This window comes from Tachysurus vachellii, chromosome 10 (assembly GCF_030014155.1).
Source record: "Tachysurus vachellii isolate PV-2020 chromosome 10, HZAU_Pvac_v1, whole genome shotgun sequence".
Lineage (NCBI taxonomy): Eukaryota > Metazoa > Chordata > Actinopteri > Siluriformes > Bagridae > Tachysurus > Tachysurus vachellii.
Genome location: NC_083469.1, coordinates 27,615,000 through 27,634,422, shown reverse-complemented (window position 1 = coordinate 27,634,422; position 19,423 = coordinate 27,615,000). Strand labels below are relative to the sequence as shown.

The 19,423-nt window shown below is 42.7% G+C and overlaps 4 protein-coding genes across 6 annotated transcripts in view; 2 read left to right on the top strand and 2 right to left on the bottom strand.

Annotated features, from left to right (window-relative positions):
- prorp (protein only RNase P catalytic subunit) overlaps positions 1-769 on the bottom strand; it is a 13,232-nt gene extending 12,463 nt beyond the window's left edge. For 2 of the 3 annotated variants that reach the window (XM_060880579.1, XM_060880580.1), the window contains exon 1: positions 1-459. This exon is cut by the window's left edge and continues 488 nt beyond it. In XM_060880579.1, coding sequence (XP_060736562.1) covers positions 1-447 — 447 coding nt within the window. In that variant the 5' untranslated portion in view covers positions 448-459. Of the gene's footprint in view, positions 460-694 lie in introns of those variants that run through there. The other variant, XM_060880578.1, reaches the window with a different exon arrangement.
- Positions 770-803: 34 nt separating this feature from the next.
- Positions 804-5,841, top strand: ppp2r3c (protein phosphatase 2, regulatory subunit B'', gamma). The gene is made up of 13 exons (XM_060880576.1): positions 804-964; positions 1,359-1,483; positions 1,598-1,702; positions 1,897-2,009; positions 2,089-2,186; positions 3,090-3,160; positions 3,645-3,777; positions 3,961-4,016; positions 4,099-4,174; positions 4,376-4,512; positions 4,724-4,861; positions 5,033-5,092; positions 5,252-5,841. The coding sequence occupies exons 1-13, from the start codon at positions 898-900 to the stop codon at positions 5,438-5,440; spliced, it is 1,368 nt and encodes a 455-aa protein (XP_060736559.1). The 5' UTR covers positions 804-897; the 3' UTR covers positions 5,441-5,841.
- Positions 5,842-6,391: 550 nt separating this feature from the next.
- On the bottom strand, positions 6,392-9,113 carry fam177a1 (family with sequence similarity 177 member A1). Its single transcript, XM_060880577.1, has 5 exons — positions 8,957-9,113; positions 7,712-7,897; positions 7,530-7,596; positions 7,155-7,252; positions 6,392-6,943 (listed from the first exon to the last, which is right to left on the bottom strand). Exons 1-5 carry the CDS (start codon positions 9,023-9,025, stop codon positions 6,782-6,784), a joined length of 582 nt encoding a protein of 193 aa, XP_060736560.1. The 5' UTR covers positions 9,026-9,113; the 3' UTR covers positions 6,392-6,781.
- Positions 9,114-9,776: 663 nt separating this feature from the next.
- LOC132852995 (F-box only protein 33) lies at positions 9,777-18,572 on the top strand. The gene is made up of 4 exons (XM_060880575.1): positions 9,777-10,394; positions 11,417-11,527; positions 13,213-13,880; positions 14,003-18,572. The coding sequence occupies exons 1-4, from the start codon at positions 9,985-9,987 to the stop codon at positions 14,275-14,277; spliced, it is 1,464 nt and encodes a 487-aa protein (XP_060736558.1). The 5' UTR covers positions 9,777-9,984; the 3' UTR covers positions 14,278-18,572.
- Positions 18,573-19,423: the final 851 nt, after the last annotated feature.

Genomic DNA, 19,423 nt, shown 5'->3' with positions numbered 1-19,423 from the left:
ATTGAGTAGAGATTTAGCGATGCTGATGTCAGCCTCAGCTGCCAGCATTCCCTCCATCATCCTCAGCTCGAAGCGCTCTGGCCTGGACGAGCTGCTTTTTAGGTCCCTCCATTCTGAAACGCTCAGAGCCCGAGCAGGAATCTCAGCTCTAAAAGCTGCACGGCTTTTCACCGAACCCGTACTAACCTGTTCCTGATCCGCTCCTGATTTCCTCTTTAATATCTCAGCGGTTCTTCTGCTGTTGCCGGCTGCAAACACCGACTTTGTGCATGAAGTTCCGTCTCTCTGAGTGAAGTCTCTTTGCTTGGCTCCATGTGAGTCTGATGGTCTTCTCTGTCCTCTGCTACAGTAGGAGGAACTAGTGAGAGCTGCATGCTGCTGATAAACAGGACGTCGAATCAGGAGGCACAGGAACCTCCGACAGTCTCTTATAATAAAGGATCCCATTGTAAGCTTTAGCTGATGTGAAAGAATAATAACAACAACACAAATATGTACATCTAACTTTCAGGGTCTTTAGTCAGATGGTTTTCTTCAGATCCCATGAGCTCATATTAACTGAGTAACACAGATATATAAAGTGTACAGTGTTATGTGATATACATATTATATAAACTGTTTATTTTATTATAAACCATGTCATTAAACACACATCACTGTATTGTCCTTAGAAATAGAGAGTAAAACTACAGACCTAACCATAAAGCAGCAGCTCTTCAGTCTAACACACTGGAAACGTGATGACTCCTTAACCTCATGTAGCATCGCGACGCGTCTCTGTACGTCATTATTGTGCGACGGGACACGGAAATGTAAACAGTCGGTTAAACCGTATGAGTGTTTCTGAGAGGTTTGTTTTTATCGGGATCTTTTTTTAGAAACTAAAAGATTACAGAAATGACAAGCGACAAAACTGCGCACTGGAAAGATGTTCTGAAAAGACGACTGGCCTCCGTTAAACCTGGTGTGTGTTAAAATATACATATAATATACATATATGCTATAAATATACATGAGGTGATGTTACAGCTATAAATATATAAATAAACCATTAATAAATGCTGAATGTTATATTAATGGAACGAAGTTTGAATACTTTCATTTTTCTGGGGAATTTCTGACCAAATAAACTTATATTTGGCTTTAAATAAAAACAAATGGTTTATTATAAGAACACGGAAATCACCTAGAATTGTTTTAAAGCTTAAAAGGAACAAAATCTCATGTCTTTATGCATCTCCATATCAAACATCATTAATAAGATATAAGGGGATGATAATAGATCTGTGTGTAATGTAACGTCCGGGCTGTTAAACTCTTTAAACTCTTCACACATTTAAAATCTCTTTGTTTTACAGACTGTAGGAGTGAAGAAGAGAAAAAAGCAGAGGAGATGGAGCTCTTCACTAAATTTTATACAGAATGGAAGGGAGGAGGAAGTAAAGATGGGACATTTAAACACATCCCACGCTTCTACTATAGAGTGAGCATCCTTTCTCTCTGTGCACGTTAATCCTGATGGTGATCTTGAGCTCGGAGTTTTACAAATTATTATTTCTGTGGTTGAGGTACATTAATAGTCAGTATTTCTTGGCAGCTTCCTGCAGAGGATGAAGTGTTGCTACAGAAACTGCGAGAGGAGTCAAGAGCCGTGTTTCTGCAGAGGAAAAGTCGCGAGCTCCTCGACAATGAAGAGTTACAGGTCAGACAGTAGCACATTAGCGTAATTAATGTGGCAGTATTTCCTATAAAAAATCTTAACTACTGCATTCAGGCTAATGCAAAACCTCTAAGCTGTGCTGCTCGACTGAACAGGAATAAAGTATTAGTTAAATGTATAGGATGTTACATGTAATGTTATATCTTTGTGCTGGTGTGTGGTCTTTTGTGCTGCAGAACCTGTGGTTTCTCCTCGATAAACATCAAGTGCCTCCTACGATCGGTGATGAAGCCATGATCAACTATGAGAGCTTCCTGAAGGTCGGAGAGAAAGCAGGAGAAAAGTGCAAGTAGGTGGACAGAAGACGGAAGCTTTGTTTAGTGTCTGTTGTGTTTAATATTAATAAGAAGACTCTTCCTCTTCCTCAGACTGTTCTTCACTGCCCGAGTTTACGCCAAGCTGCTTCATAATGACCCGTATGGACGCATCTCCATCATGCAGTTTTTTAATTATGTCATGAGAAAAGGTGAGAGATATGATCAGGCTGTGTGTGTGTGTGTGTGTGTGTGAGTGTGTATGTATGCATGTGTGTGTGTGAGCATGTGTGAGTGTGTGTGTATGAGTGTGTGTGTATGCATGTGTGTGTGTGAGCGTGTGTGTGTGTGTATGCATGTGTGTGTGTGAGCGTGTGTGTATGCATGTGTGTGTGAGTGTGAGTGTGTGTGTGTATGCATGTGTGTGTGTGAGTGTGTGTGTATGTATGTGTGTGAGTGAGCGTGTGTGACTGTGTGTGTGTGTGTGAGCGTGTGTGAGTGTGTGTGTATGCATGTGTGTGAGTGAGCGTGTGAGTGAGCGTGTGAGTGAGCGTGTGTGTGTGTGTGAGCGTGTGTGTATGCATGTGTGTATGCATGTGTGTGTTTGCATGTGTGTGTGTATGCATGTGTGTGCGTATGCATGTGTGTGAGTGAGCGTGTGTGAGCGTGTGTGTGAGTGTGTGTGTGTGAGCGTGTGTGAGCGTGTGTGTGAGTGAGTGTGTGTGTGTGTGTGTGTGAGTGAGTGTGTGTGTGTGTGTGAGCGTGTGTGAATGCATGTGTGTATGCATGTGTGTGTTTGCATGTGTGTGTATGCATGTGTGTGCGTATGCATGTGTGTGAGTGAGCGTGTGTGAGTGTGTGTGTGTGAGCGTGTGTGAGCGTGTGTGTGAGTGAGTGTGTGTGTGTGTGTGTGTGAGTGAGTGTGTGTTATCTGTGTAATGTGGATGCAGGTTAATGTCTGTCCTCTGGTCTCCTCGTGTGTGTGTGTGTGTGTGTGTGTGTGTGTGTGTGTGTGTGTGTGTGTGTGTGTGTGTGTGTGTGTGTGTGTGTGTGTGTGTGTGTGTGTGTGTGTGTGTGTGTGTGTGTGTGTGTGTGTGCTGTGTATTCGTGGTCAGTGTGGCTTCACCAGACGAGGATCGGTCTGAGTCTGTACGACGTGGCAGGACAGGGATTTCTCCGCGAGTCTGTGAGTATCTCACACACACACACACATACACACACACACACATTTACAGTCTTACAGCTGGATCTCTACAGACCTCCTGATTCAAGTCATGTTCCTGTGGTGAAGTTCTTCATGCTTCTAAACACTGCAGAATCTTTCAACAGAAAACCCTGAAATACTATTATATACTGTCTTAAATACTAATGAAGAAAAGTGAGGTTAAAAAAGAGGAAACACCCAGTTAGTGACACGATAAAGAACATTTTACCTGATTTTAATCTGATCACACACACACACACACACACACACACACACACACACACAGCTCATACAGCTCTGTAAACGAACTGACTGCCACAGTTAGCTTCTCGCTCATCTTCCACATCAGTGTGACTGACTGAAGCCCCGCCCCCAAGTGTTTTCTTTGTGGTTAACGAACAGCCACATACTGAGATGTGTTTGTGAATCGCACGTCAGCAGCTGGTGTTGTGTTCTTTGTGTTTAGGATTTGGAGAACTACATCCTGGAGCTGATCCCCACTCTGCCTCAGTTGGATGGCTTGGAGAAATCCTTCTACTCTTTTTACGTCTGTACTGCTGTGCGCAAGTTCTTCTTCTTCCTCGACCCTCTGCGCACGGGTTCGTCACTCTGTCGATGTGTTTAATCCCATTCGCTCATCACTTCTTGTACATTAAAGCCTGACTTTGTTTTAAAGAGTAGTGATGTGATCATGTCCCAGTTCAGCTGAGGATCCTGGACACAGGACACATTATTAAATATAAACCACTGGCTATCTTCATTCTAGTGTTTCATGATTTCAGGTAAAATTAAAATTCAGGACATTCTGGCTTGCAGTTTTCTGGATGACCTGCTTGAGGTATTAAAGGTTTATACAAAAGTTTGTGTAAAAGTCTTATTAGTTTTGAATTTTACAGTAATTCATGTGCATTAATCTACAGCTCAGAGATGAGGAATTGTCTAAAGAGAGTCAGGAGTCCAACTGGTTCTCAGCTCCGTCTGCACTCCGTGTCTATGGTAACAAAGAAGCTCCTTTAGAACAATTATAAAAATATGTTTAAGTGCTTCTCTTGTCTAATGGTGTGTGTGTGTGTGTGTGTATGTGTTTGTGTATGTGTTTGTGTATGTGTGTATGTGTGTGTGTATGTGTGTGTGTGTGTGTGTATTTGTGTATCTGTGTGTGTGTTTGTGTGTGTTTGTGTATCTGTGTGTGTGTAGGTCAGTACCTGAACCTGGATAAGGATCATAACGGGATGCTGAGTAAAGAGGAACTGTCTCGCTACGGCACAGGAACATTAACCAGTGTTTTCCTGGACCGTGTTTATCAGGAGTGTCTCACCTATGATGGGGAAATGGTATATACACACACACACACACACACACACACACACACACACGCATACACACACACTCACACACACACTCAAATACACACATTCATACATACACACACACACACACACACACACACTCACACACACAAATCCTCACTCACTCACACACACACACACACACTCACACTCACACACTCACTCACACACGCGTGTGTTTGTGTGTGTGTTTCAGGACTATAAGACGTACCTGGACTTTGTCCTTGCTCTGGAGAACAGAAAGGAGCCAGCAGCACTGCAGTACATCTTCAAGCTCCTGGACATTGAGAACAAAGGCTTTCTCAACGTCTTCACACTCAACTACTTCTTCAGGGTCAGAAAGAGTTTTAAGTTTATTTACTGACACAAACACACTCTGCACTCTACTGTGTTCCACTGTGACTACGGCTGTGTCCCAAACACCAGCATTTATAGTGTTCTCAGTAGAAGTCATTATATCTCTCAGATTGATAAGGTGTGTGTGTGTGTGTGTGTGTGTGTGTAGGCTATACAGGAGCAGATGAAAATTCATGGACAGGAGCCTGTGTCTTTTCAAGATGTCAAGGTATGTGACCTTTGACCTCATTGACCTTATTGTCGGACATGTTAATAACTAACCAGTTTCTCTCAAGCTGATAAAGCCACGAGTGCAAACTCGTCTCCGTAGAAATAAAGTGTTCAGTGAGTGTGTTACACTGTCTGAGTCGTGTGTGTGTGTGTGTAGGACGAGATCTTCGACATGGTGAAGCCCAGAGACCCGTATAAGATCACGCTGCAGGACCTGGTGAACAGCGGTCAGGGCGACACGGTCTCCAGCATCCTCATCGACCTCAACGGCTTCTGGACCTACGAGAACAGAGAAGTTCTGGTCACCACCGAGGAGAGCAGTGTGGTTGACTTGGACGACACGTGACCACAGCACACACCCAGAGATACAGACTGGGTCTGTAGATTTCACCAGTACGAGCGTCAGTGCTGGAATTATTGGCACCCTCTGTACTTATGGGTTAAAATAACGCCTGGTAATCAGTTTATACCGCAGTGTGAGGGACCTTAAAACACTTAGAATAGAGTTTTGTATTTTATATATATAAAAAGGTCAATAATTCTAGACGAAGGTGTAGACAATTCTGTTCCTTTTTAACCTAATCATTTATCACACATGATTAAGTTTCAATAGTTTATTAAAGTAAGTCACGTTATGTACAGTTTTATTTAAACAAGCTGAACATATTAGAGAGAGAGAGAGAGAGAGAGAGAGAGAGAGACATACATGTAAAGGAACTGTACAGAAATAAATTATACAGTTTTAAAGTTGTGTTGTGATTGATGTAAACAGATTAAAGTGTGTACACACAAACAAACACACACACACACACACACTAGAGGTGGTCATTATTTCGTAAGCTGTTCATGATCAGTTCATCAGGATGAAACCAGAGCTGATATATTTCCAGTAACTAATATACCATAAACTACATATAAAAATGAGAGCTGAGCAACGAAGACGACTTGACGTCCACGTGATGACTGAGCACGTGATGACTGAGCACGTGATGACTGAGCACGTGATGACTGAGCACGTGATTAAACCGTATGAATTAAAAAAGATTGTTGTAAATGTTTGAACTAAACTCTGGATCCGATCTGTTTAATTGGTTAAAGTGAACATTTCTCCCTCTTTGACTGACTGCTCTGTGTGAAACACTTCTGACTGTCACATCAGATTAATCCTTAAACTTTAGATTTAAATATGAAATGAAGGTTGTGTATTTTTCCATACAGAATGTGATCAGTAACATGAGACACTAAAGTCATCTGTGGGACACTAAAGTCATCACGTCACTTAAACATGGAGAATAAAGTGTGTGTGGGGGTGGGGGTGGGGGATGTCCAGAGACAGTCATCAGAGGTGTGTCTCAGGTGCTGAGGTTAAACGACCACGTAGTTTTAATCTGTTTATATTTACAATGAAGGCTGTGGAACCTCCATTATACAGGTGTGTTTCTTTAGTCACTAACAGCAGTGTAACGTGTAGCACCACAACTCAAGTGTACGATCACAACACGCACAGGTGTTAATGCACTTAGCGTATAAATAAATATATGACCACACACACACACACACACACACACACACACACACAGCTGTAGATATAAACAGGTCAGAAAAGTACTCAGTTTTGACAGTTTTCTTGGTTAAATATATCATTATCATCAGTGATGAGAGATTAATGTGGAGAAAAAGCACTTGATCATGAGGACGACTCTTGTTCTACTTCGAAACTCATGTTGACGAAGGAACTCGTCCCTTCAGGCTGCTCCACAGTCGGATTCTGTTCTTTATCACGCTGCTGACTGTTGAATTGCCGCTCGGCTTCTTCAGAAAGACGATCTTCCTCAGCTGCCTCTTCCTCCTGAGAACATGAAGCCTGCGTCAATCCGGTCTACATGATTTCTAAACCGTCATAGGCCCTGTTTAAGTGTGTATACACACACACACACACACACACACACACACACACACACACACACACACACACACCTCTCTCTCTCACACACACCTCTCTATGTCTCACACGCATCTCTCTCTCACACACACCTCTCTATGTCACACACACACAGTACCTCTTTCTTCATCCTGTAGTACTCATCAATTGCATACTGATACTTAGGTGTGGTGATGCCCATCATTGATGCCAATTTCTCTCCCAGATAATCACACACTGAAACCAGAAACAATCAGAATCAACAACACACACACACACACACACACACACACACGCAGTCAGACATTAGTCCTGAAAGGTGGAATACGATACGATGTGATCATCATAGCAATAAAGAAATCTCATGTCAGGTATCACACGTATACAATTTGTGCAAATTACAGAATGGAGAAAAGTCACTTATTAAAAGACTTAAGAACGGTGGTGATTACAGTAGATATGTATTATATGTGTAAATGTTGGGGGGGGGGGGGGGTGATGGTCGTGGTGTTACCTGAGATGGTGTTGGTGGCCACTCTCCACATGTGGAACCAGAAATATGGACCCCAGGTCAATTTTGACTAGAATCACAGACACACGGATCTTAGATAGGAAACTGACCACAATGTCTGTCTCTCTCTCTCTCTCTCTCTCTCTCTCACACACACACACACACACACACACACACACACGCACCGAATCAATAGTACTCATGGCAGTTTGTTTGCGCTGCTCCTCTTCCTCTTCCTCTTCTTCCTCATCTGTGCTGAACTCCTCCATCGTTTCACCACTGGCAAAGTAAATGGTTCTGCGTGGGACTTTCTGCTTCCTTGCTGCGTCACTGAGCTCCACACTCTCAAAGTCTTTCACCAAACTGGAGCTCTGGAACATCAACACATTCAGAGGCTCTTATTATTATTATTATTATTATTATTATTCTAACGTGATGGTGAACAATGAGTTCAGCTAATTTTATACAGTTTAAGTTGTACGATGTTTTAATGAAGGTTTACAGTTTGTAAAAATCCCCTCACAGTGTTTTAGACTTTAGTCTGTGACCTGGTGAAACAGAGTTAATGTTTTATTGATATAAACGTAAGCGCTTCTGTGTAAGAGTCTAATGGACACTGTAAATGTGAGAGGATTGTGTGTGTTCAGCATTGTGTTGTTTCTGTTTGTGTGTGTTTGTGTTCACCATTGTGTTGTGTTTGTTTGTGTTCACCATTGTGTTGTGTTTGTTTGTGTTCACCATTGTGTTGTGTTTCTGTTTGTGTTCACCATTGTGTTGTGTTTCTGTTTGTGTTCAGCATTGTGTTGTTTCTGCTTGTGTTTGTGTTCAGCATTGTGTTGTTTCTGTTTGTGTTCAGCATTGTGTTGTTTCTGCTTGTGTGTGTTTAGCATTGTGTTGTGTTTCTGTTTGTGTTCAGCATTGTGTTGTGTTTCTGTTTGAGCTTCAGGTGATGTTCAGGCTCCTCCATCTCTGTGTAAATAAGGACGATCACCAGCTACACAAAGTCTACTCTAACACAACTTTACACCATTACACAAACTCCACACAGCAGGGCGGGGCCTAAAGGGGCGTTTATAAACCAGTTTGTTGTGTTTACACTCCGTATTTATACCGAAACCCGTTTCTATATGAGACTCAACACTGTTTATTTCTTTCTATCGTTACATTTACACATAAAGACGTTTCACTCTAAATATATTTACATTTTATCAATAAATAAAGACTTAAGACGAACAGAACATGAAGAAATAAACTAATCTCTGGCTTTAAACTTAGAGTAAAACACCGAATAAGAAACGGACGCTGTTTTAAAGCCCGAACTAAAGGCGTGAGTCAGAAGTTTCACGCTAACATCATTAGCATCGGCTAACGAGCCTTTTACTGTAAACACGAGCCGGATATTTATAGGACATAAATAACAGTCCACCTACTTTCTCGGGTTCCATCGTTTGTCCCACAGACACATTAATGTTTGTAACATGAAGTAAAACAGCCGCCATTTTTATTCACACTTTTCCTTCTGTTGACGCCCCAGTGTTTTTTTTTTTCCTACCCGTTTTAGTTAACCGACAACTTCCGCCATTTTCTCTATTCTTTTTCTTCGTTGTATTTTTACATCCAGATTAAATCACTAGCGCCCTCTTTTGGTCACCGAACAGAACAACCCAGAACTATTTTCACTCATTATTATACAAAGATAAATAATATAAAGATTTTATCTCTCTACTGTTTAAACGTTCGATTTATTTATGCTATTTTACACACACTTATATGACCTTGTGGCTGTTATAAATCAGCTACAATACATTTAGTCATTATTATTAAAACATTTATTTCCTATATTTACATCAGGTCACTAAATTAACACGTTAAATATATTATTTATTATGGCTCTTTATTCTGGGGTTTGTTTCTTGCATTGAGAAATAAGAGTATAAATCAGGAGCACACGCACATATCGGTGTTTATTCTTTATAATTATTGGAGCTGACACTTTTTAACCGTTAATAAAATACGACGCTTTTACACGTTAAACACGGACGTGTTTTGTCGCCCCCTAGAGGACAATAATAGAATAGCAAAAACAGCCGATCCGGACTATACCGTTTACAGAGATAGGGGTTCTCTAAACAAACAACAGTAACACAACATTATCATAACGCCGATGTGTCAGATCTGTAATATATCTGTGTGTAAAGCAGGTGTGTGTTGTTCTTGTGCATGTATAAGACAGAATATATGTAGAAGCTGCGTGTGTGTGATGTGTGTTGACCCCTATAAGAGCAGACAGATGGTATGAGCCGGTAGTGTTGAAAGCGGAGCAGTGCGCGCGCGCGTTGTTTGTTGTTGTTCCCGGTGTAACAGTTTGACGCAGGTTCCGGTTTCCCCCGTGTTTATTGCCCCGTGTTTATTACCCCCTGTTTATTGCCCCGTGTGGCTGTGCTGAGGCGGACCCGCCATGGCTCTGCGCGGCAGTGTGGGGGCCTCGGCGTTACCCAGTGAGCTGATCGTCCACATCCTGTCGTTCCTGTCAGAGCGCGACAGGCTGCGGGCCTCCGGTGTGTGCGCGCGCTGGCGGGAGTGTGTGTTCTACCCCGCGCTGTGGGGCGGCCTGAAGCTGCGCTTCACCACCGGCGTCGCCTCGGGGCCCGGACACGGCTCGGGATCGGCGGCCACACCGGAGGACGACACGCCGAGGCTCGAGTTCCTCATGCGGCGCTTCGGGGCGTTCGTGCGGGACCTGAGTCTGGAGTTCGGGCCGCTGGACGCGTGCGGAGGAGAACCGCAGTGTCACGAGCGCTGGAGAACCGCAACTCTCACCTACCTGCAGCACGTGCAGTGTGTGTTCAGTCACCTGCGGAACAACAGGTAGTGTTAATGGTGTTAATGGTGTTAACGGTCATCACTGCATGTAGACCTGAGTTTTATTATTAATAACGTGCTGTTTCATTTGTGTTCAGTGTTGTGTTGTGTTTGTGTTCAGTGTTGTGTTGTGTTTGTGTTCAGTGTTGTGTTGTGTTTGTGTTCAGTGTTGTGTTGTGTTTGTGTTCAGTGTTGTGTTGTGTTTGTGTTCAGTGTTGTGTTGTGTTGTGTTCAGTGTTGTGTTCAGTGTTCAGTGTTGTGTTCAGTGTTGTGTTGTGTTCAGTGTTGTGTTGTGTTCAGTGTTGTGTTGTGTTCAGTGTTGTGTTCAGTGTTGTGTTGTGTTTGTGTTCAGTGTTGTGTTGTGTTTGTGTTCAGTGTTGTGTTGTGTTTGTGTTCAGTGTTGTGTTGTGTTGTGTTTGTGTTCAGTGTTGTGTTGTGTTTGTGTTCAGTGTTGTGTTTGTGTTCAGTGTTGTGTTGTGTTTGTGTTCAGTGTTGTGTTGTGTTTGTGTTCAGTGTTGTGTTCAGTGTTGTGTTCAGTTGTGTTCAGTGTTGTGTTCAGTGTTGTGTTCAGTGTTGTGTTGTGTTGTGTTCAGTGTTGTGTTGTGTTTGTGTTCAGCAATATGTTTGTGTTCAGTGTTTGTGTTCAGCAATATGTTTGTGTTTGTGTTCAGTGTTGTGTTTGTGTTCAGCATTGTGTGTGTGTGTTTTGGGTCAGTTAGAGATCAGGACACACACACACACACACACACACACACACACACACACACACACACACACACACAGAAATCATTAATATTAGTAAAGTTTCAGGTTGAAACAGAACAGAAACAGGTGGAAACTGCTGCTCACAACGGTCAGGGTTATTCCTGTTGTTCTACACAAAAGGCCTGTGTGTGTGTGTGTGTGTGTGTGTGTGTGTGTGTGTGTGTGTGGAAGGAATAGTCTGTTCCTATTGTGACCTCCTACGTGAATCACTACAGTTGTGTCATGATAAAATCTACACAAACTCTACTGTGGTTGTTGTGTAGGAACCTGCAGAAGCTCAGTGTGTACGGAGACACCTTCGTTCTTCAGGACGATGTTCTGCAGGACGGCTCTTACCTCAGCCAGGTCGACCAGGGGGGCAAGAAGATTAAAGAGTAAGTCTGACTCTGAGACATTAACACAAGAGTTGTACAAACACCACATTAACACACACAATACTAATACCACACACACAATACTAATACCACACACACACACACACACACAATACTAATAAACACCACACTAACTCACACTCACACGCACACAATACTAATACCACACACACACACACACACACACACACACACAATACTAATACAAACACCACACTAACACAAACAATACTAATACCACACACACACACAATACTAATACCACACACACACACACACACACACACACACACACACACAATACTAATACAAACACCACACTAACACACACACACACACACACACAATACTAATACAAACACCACACTAACACAAACAATACTAATACCACACACACACACAATACTAATACCACACACACACACACACACACACACACACACACACACAATACTAATACAAACACCACACTAACACACACTCACACACACACACAATACTAAAACTAACACACTCACACAACTGGATGAAAGTCTATAGTGTTTAAACACATCATCATTGTTCTATTATTATTTCTGTGTCCTTTTTTATCCTGATTGTGTTTTAAACACTAAACTCATCCTTACACGAGGACTCCTGTTAGCTCTAAGTGAGCGTCGCACACTGATGACATCACTGAGCAGTGATGAGGTGCTTTTGGTGTTGAATTTCACATAAAACTTTCAACTCATTTTGTATCAAGTTTTTATTATTCACTTTGTGTCGGGATGTAAAGGGTCATAACATCTATATATAACATCTACATATAACGTCTACATATAACGTCTACATATAACATCTATATATAACATCTACATATAACATCTATATATATAACATCTATATATATAACATCTACATATAACATCTACATATAACATCTACATATATAACATCTATATATATAACATCTATATATATAACATCTATATATATAACATCTACATATAACATCTACATATAACATCTATATATATAACATCTATATATATAACATCTACATATAACATCTACATATAACATCTACATATAACATCTATATATAACATCTACATATAACATCTACATATAACATCTATATATATAACATCTATATATATAACATCTATATATATAACATCTATATATATAACATCTATATATATAACATCTATATATATAACATCTATATATAACATCTATATATAACATCTATATATATAACATCTATATATATAACATCTATATATAACGTCTACATATAACATCTATATATAACATCTACATATAACATCTATATATAACATCTACATATAACATCTACATATAACATCTATATATAAGATCTACATATAACATCTACATATAACATCTATATATAACATCTATATATATAACATCTACATATAACATCTATATATAACATCTACATATAACATCTACATATAACATCTACATATAACATCTACATATAACATCTACATATAACATCTACATATAACATCTACATATAACATCTACATATAACATCTACATATAACATCTACATCTCTCTCACTCTCACACACGCTCTCCCCCTCTCCCCTCTCCTCTCTCCCCCCCTCCCTCTCCCCCCTCCCCTCCCCCCTCTCCTCCCCCCCCCCCCCCCCCCCCCCCCCCTCACACAGAATTCAGCAGCTGTTTGAGGACGTCTTGTCTAACAGTAGACAGTTGAAGTGGCTCTCGTGCTCCTTCATGCCAGGTGTTTTGACTCCACGCTCTCTGTCCTCGTTGTCTAACCTGAGTGCTGAGACCCTGCAGCATCTGAGTCTCCTGGAGCATCAGACCTCCAACCTGTTTCCGTCCTCAGAGCTGCAGCGCTTCTCTAACCTGCGCTCGCTCTCCATCGATTACTGCGACTTCTCCTCCTCCATGTGCCAGCTGTTGGCAGACGACAACCGAGCGCCGCTGTTACGTTTATCTCTTCTGCTCAACGGCGCCACCGTGGATTCCCGCTCTCTGGACGGCACCGCGACCGATTCGGACCTGAAGGCACTGACGAGGAGAAACTCAGACCTGCGAGTGTTCCTGATGGTGCTAGACGTGTCTGACGATGTGCTGGAGAACGTCCTGAAGCCCAGCCTGCCTGTCGAGCGGATCCACGTGGACAGTTACGTCACGCCGCTTAGCGACGCCATCCTCGAGCGGGTCTCGCTCCAGTACCACAAAACGCTCACACACTTCATCCTGACCAGAGACGACGGACGATTCCCCGACCTCAGCGGAAACAGAAACGAGGACCCGCTGGTGCTGCTGGCATGGCGTTGTGTTCATCTCTCTGTGCTCATCGTTCACGGTGAACACACACCTCTCTGTTCAGTCCAAACTTAAATCATTACATATAGAGATTATAAATAAGATGCTGTGTGTTTGTGTACGATTATTACACGTCAGTAAACAGCTTCTTTACCTCACCAGGTTACACAGTGTGGTCTCACAACCTGGTGGCCATCTCTCGTCTGCGTGGTTCGAGTCTGCGCGTCCTGGTGGTTTCTGAGGAGAGCATCAACTTCGACCCGGACCAGGCGCTGTTCTCTAAGGGCGACCCGGTGCAGACGCTGGTGAAGGAGGTGTCGCAGGGTCTGGGCCGCGCCTGGCATCCCTCCATCGGCATGGAGAACAGCGCCACGGAGATCAACGACCCCACGCTGCATTTCCACTGCGAGATGCAGAGCTTCAGCGAGAACATCTAGATATTCTCTCTCTCTCTCTCTCTCTCTCTCCCTCTCCCTTTCTTTTTTCCTACTGTGTGTTATTGCTACGTGTGTTGGTTGGTTCTGTTGTTCCCTGCGAGCTTCTCTACAAGCTCATTTACATATTATCTCACACTCATGTTTATGGTAGTGTGTGTGTGTGTGTGTGTGTGTGTGTGTGTGTGTATGAGCTACTGTCATCTTTAGTGATCACCTCCTTTATTATTTCCCTTATTCCGTTCCTCCACTGTGAGGCAGAACAATCCTAACTTTTCCTTTTATGCTTTGCTGCTTTTCCTTCTGGATTTTCTCTCGGTTTCTCCCCCTCGCGGTGCGACGTAACGCGACGTAACGCTCCGTATGTGTTTGTGATGCCGGTTACGTCGTTTATTTCCTTTTATTTCCTGTGTGAATGAATCCTCTGTATTCGTATGTGCCGTGTTTAACCAGTATTATTAGTGCTATATATTTATATTGCTCTATATATCCTGCTTATGGATAGTCGCCTAGAACATTAGTAGCTTGCTGATGAATGGACGCTGGAGAGGGGCTTTATTATTATTATTATTATTATTATTATTATTATTATTGTTATTATTTTTTTAAACGCTTCGTTCCTAAAATCTCGATCTGGAGTTACCTCAGACTATCAGCTCCGTCACGATCAGGCGAGACGAGTCTTCCAGCTGAGTGTGAGAAGCTGAGAGATGATTGGCTGGATCCTGGCAGCCTTCCACTCTGTTCATCACTTCCTGTTGGCTAGATTTCTCAGTGATGATGATGATGATGATGAAGGTTTTTTTTTTTATTTTGTTTTTTTAATCATACACTTTGGCTTCACAAAGAGTCCTTTAGCACAAAATCAGGACTCTGTGTCTCAGGTAGGAGACGACGATGAGGATGATGATGATGATGATGATGAGGTTACACTGAAGGTTTTCTGGTCGGTTTGTTTTTAATTAGATTCTCCTCCTGAGGTCTCAGGTCACAGGATCTCAGGATCTCGATACTTTCCCTCTGTGGGCGGAGCTGTGATGTTGGAGCTCCACCCATTTTGTGTGGTGTTTTTTTTTTTTTTTTTGTTTTTTTTTTTTTTTTTTTTTATGGGCTTTTTCTCTCTCTCTGCTGTTTTAAAGCTCATCCAGGGAAACTGGAGACAGGAACGTGGCCTGCTCGGTGTTTAGTTCAGATCGTGTGTAGAAGGTGGAGCCGAGCCTTCCTGAGGTGCACTTGTTTTACACTCCGTGTGAGTGAGTGACAGAAGGACGCGTGTCAATGCTTCTCTCGGCTCTCGCTCGTCGTGCGCCGACGTCTCGAGCTCTCACCGGGTGTCGTTCTCCTCGGCTGAGAAAGACACGGAGCCGGAACGAGGAAACTGTCTGTCCGTGTTTCAGCATCCCATCGTGCTGCCAAAAAACCTCGAGATTACGATATTGTGTGACCGAAATATCACGATCCGTCGTGTAGTCGTATAATCAGTCGTCAGCACGTGCCTAGATGCAGGAAAAACCTGTTTTTATATTTTGTTGTTGTAATCTCAAGGGTGTAAGGCAAGACAAGGTGAATCCTGCAGTGTGTGTGTGTGTGTGTGTGTGTGTGTGTGTGCATGAGAAGGAGGAGCCATTTTAAACCCTGCATGTGCATTAGTGTGTGTTTACCTGAGCGTCAGCTTTCTATTTTAGTCTCATACCAAAAACCTAGAGAAGTGTTTCTATATTTGTACATAATTATTTTTCCTTGATATTTTTCGTGTTGGTGCGAGTCGGAGGGAGAAGAACGCTGAGAGCACTGAGGTGTCTGTGCTGTGCCTAAATCCAGACTAGCTTTCACGCTTGTGTTTGTGAGTAATGTGTTACTGACATAGCGTATTTAAAGCGTATGTGTGTGTGTGTGTGTGAGAGCAGGAGGCGTGAACCACTTTTTCTCAGCGGTGAACAGGTAACGGCCGTTCTCAGGGTGCGTGTGGGTAAAAGCGCAGGTTTCGCTCAGGCCTCTTTAACATGATCACGATCTCGTGTTCAGAAACCGTCAGCGTGTCGTTCAGCGCGTAAAGGACACGACGGCCGTCGTCACGCTGATGTGATGGAGCGTGGAGACGTCTGGAGCGGATGGTTAAGGTTGTGTTTGTAGTTGAGAGGAGATGCTGAGAGGAGAATGAGTCTGTCGTGATGTATCGTGCATCGGTTTATCAGCTGCTACTGATGCAAAACAAAAAGAAAAAAAGCGAGTCACTGGAATTGAATTTTCTCGGCTGCCAAAGATCTCAGAGCCGCCTCGCCTCGCCTCGCCTCGGTGCGTCACTTCTTTCCCGCCGCTCCGGGGTTCGGGTCGAGGTGCGCTGTGGTGTGGCGTCTGTGCTGTGGCGTGGTTATTATTCCGGGTTAACACCAGTAGATCTCTCGTATATTAATGCACCTGTTTTCACTGTGAAGAGCGAATGTACTTTAACCCGAGGTCCTTCTATCAGACCTGCTATAAGCTGCTATGAGACGTGTAAGGAACATTCCACTGGGGAGTCAATAAAACACGGCCAAATGTCTGCATGAAATACAGATTTCCTTTCTCTTCTCTTCTCTTCTCTTTTTTTTTTATTTCCTCTGTATTTTTTTCCTGGTTTGGGTCTGAGAGTCAGCAGGCGACTGGGACTGGACCTTTACAGTACCGGTGCCTGAGTTCGGTCAGGTTTAGAGCAGATTAGTTTTCTTCCTTAAGCAGTTAATGGGTCTTTTTCGTTTAGGTGGCGTGTGTTCGGGTGCGTATTGACCTCACACCAGCCAGAGAGATGAGAACGCTGAGGTCTGGGGCAGATGAAGCCCTCTGTAAAGGCCCTCAGCTGGTTTAGTGTTTCAGCCACAACAGAACAAACTATGCAAGTGGAAACGTGTACGATCCGTACGATGCAGACGATCCGGTGGCTCTTAACCTTATTTTCTTTCCGTCACTTCAACAAAAACGTCAATTCCACTTGGCCTTATTCTTCTTCTTATTCTTATTATTATTAATATAAAGACTCTTATTATTGTTTTAAGATCTCGATTCTTCGGAAGCCGACTCCGTTCCGTGGGTTCAGACGTGGTCTCTGTGAGACTGGCCAGCAGGCCCCAGTTATTAATATGTGGTACGAATGTTGTGCATTTGTTTAAAATCAGGATAGTCTGCAATAACGCAGTGGCCATCAGTGGGGCGTGTGCAGTGCTACCACCAGGCTGCGCTGCTTCTAAACGTCACAGTGCGGAGAGGTGTCGCCGTGTGCAGCGTTAGACTTTATATCGCAATCTTCATTACGATCGTTCTACAAATAAACACTTTACGTTGCGTCTGAAACATTAAAAGTTACTTCTGCTGTTTCATGGTGACCTTCAGGGTGGAGCTGAAGTTCAGTTTGATCGTCCAGTCACACCGTCATGTTCCATCAATCACACGATCGTGTCCTTACCTCGACTTCAGCTAGAGCGTCGCACACAGGTCCAACTTTTATGGCACACAAGTCATTATTTACCGTTGTAACCTAACGTAGCGACAAAAAACTACAAAAACTCATTTTACTGTCATTTAAAACTGGCGTATTCATCGTCAAGCCTAGTGTTAATGAGGTAGTTTATTGTGTAGAAACGCGAGTAGACGTGTTTTCTAACAAGTTGATAACGACTAGCTACGTTGACTAGCTAGTGTCACGTGATTACGAGTCAGGTCTGAGGAACAGGAGGCGTGCGATTGGTCGATCAGTAAACTCCGCCCTTATCGACTGAGACACAGTGAAGTTTTAATGTTCTCGTTTTGAATGTTGCGATATAACACTAATGCACACGCACCTCAAGGGTATATATACATATATATTCATGACGAGTACCTCAACGCCACGTCTGTTATAAATGTGTGCGTCCGGGTTCTGTTTATGAACATGGAGAACGTTTATAAGCGTCATTTTGTTTTTGCAAAAAAATATATAATTGTGAATAACTGGTTTTACCATCTTAAAGAAGCGTAATATTTGGGCAGGTGTGGCGTCTGCTCTGTTGTCTCCAGTGAGCACATAGCATTGGATTTTATAACGTACGTCTCCAAACAGGAAGTCCTCTGGCACTCGGGGTGAACATGCCAGGCAGGGAGAGCTTTTAATCATTTACACAAAGAGATCTGAAATCTGTTTCACCTAAAAAACGAAGGAAAAAAACCTCCGATCCAAACAAAGCGTAACCGACGTGTTGGAGAAAACCAGCATGAGTGTTGATTTGAATCATTGTAGAATGAATGCAATTTCTTTTAATCAGTAAATAAAAGTGATTAAGAAACAAGCAGGTCTGTGTTGTGATTTCTTCTGATACGAACGTCATTTGGTCACAAAACATCGAGCGTTTTATTTAAATGAATTTTCTCCAACATTAAACAGCCGTTTTATCTGAAACACTCTTTATATCCCGACCGTGTAACTGAAACTGTGCAGAAATCCGACTGTCTTCTGTACAGTCTCTAACAAGGAGAACGTGACTCACTTCACTGCCTTTAAAACGGCTCATTGTGTTATTGTGGTGAACCGACGCACGTTTCTTTCACATTTAAACAATGAACAAAATGAACTTTCAGCCTTTGAGTCTGGTTCCTCTCAAAGTTCCTTCCTTTACCATCTAAGGGAGTTTTTCCTCCCCACAGTCACCTGAGTCACCTCAGACTTGTTCATTGGGGATAAATACATATACATTTAAATATAAATCTAATATTAATCTGGAACTTTTTATATTAACCTTTTGTTCTATGTTTCTGTTCTGTAAAGCTGCTCTGAGACAAAGTCAGTTGTTAAAAGCGCAAAACAAATAAACGAATTGAACTTAAATAACAAATAAAACATGCCACAGTGAAAGTTTCTTGAGCTGCAGGACGATCGAAAGTCCAGGAGCCGATTTAATGTAAAGATTACGCTGTCAAATTTACATTCATCTTCTACCGCTTATCCGAACTACCTCGGGTCACGGGGAGCCTGAGTCTATCTCAGGCGTCATCGGGCATCAATGCAGGATACACCCTGGACGGAGTGCCAACCCATCACGGCACACACACACACACACACATTCACTCACGCAATCACACACTACGGACAATTTTCCAGAGATGCCAATCAACCTACCATGCATGTCTTTGGACCAGGGGA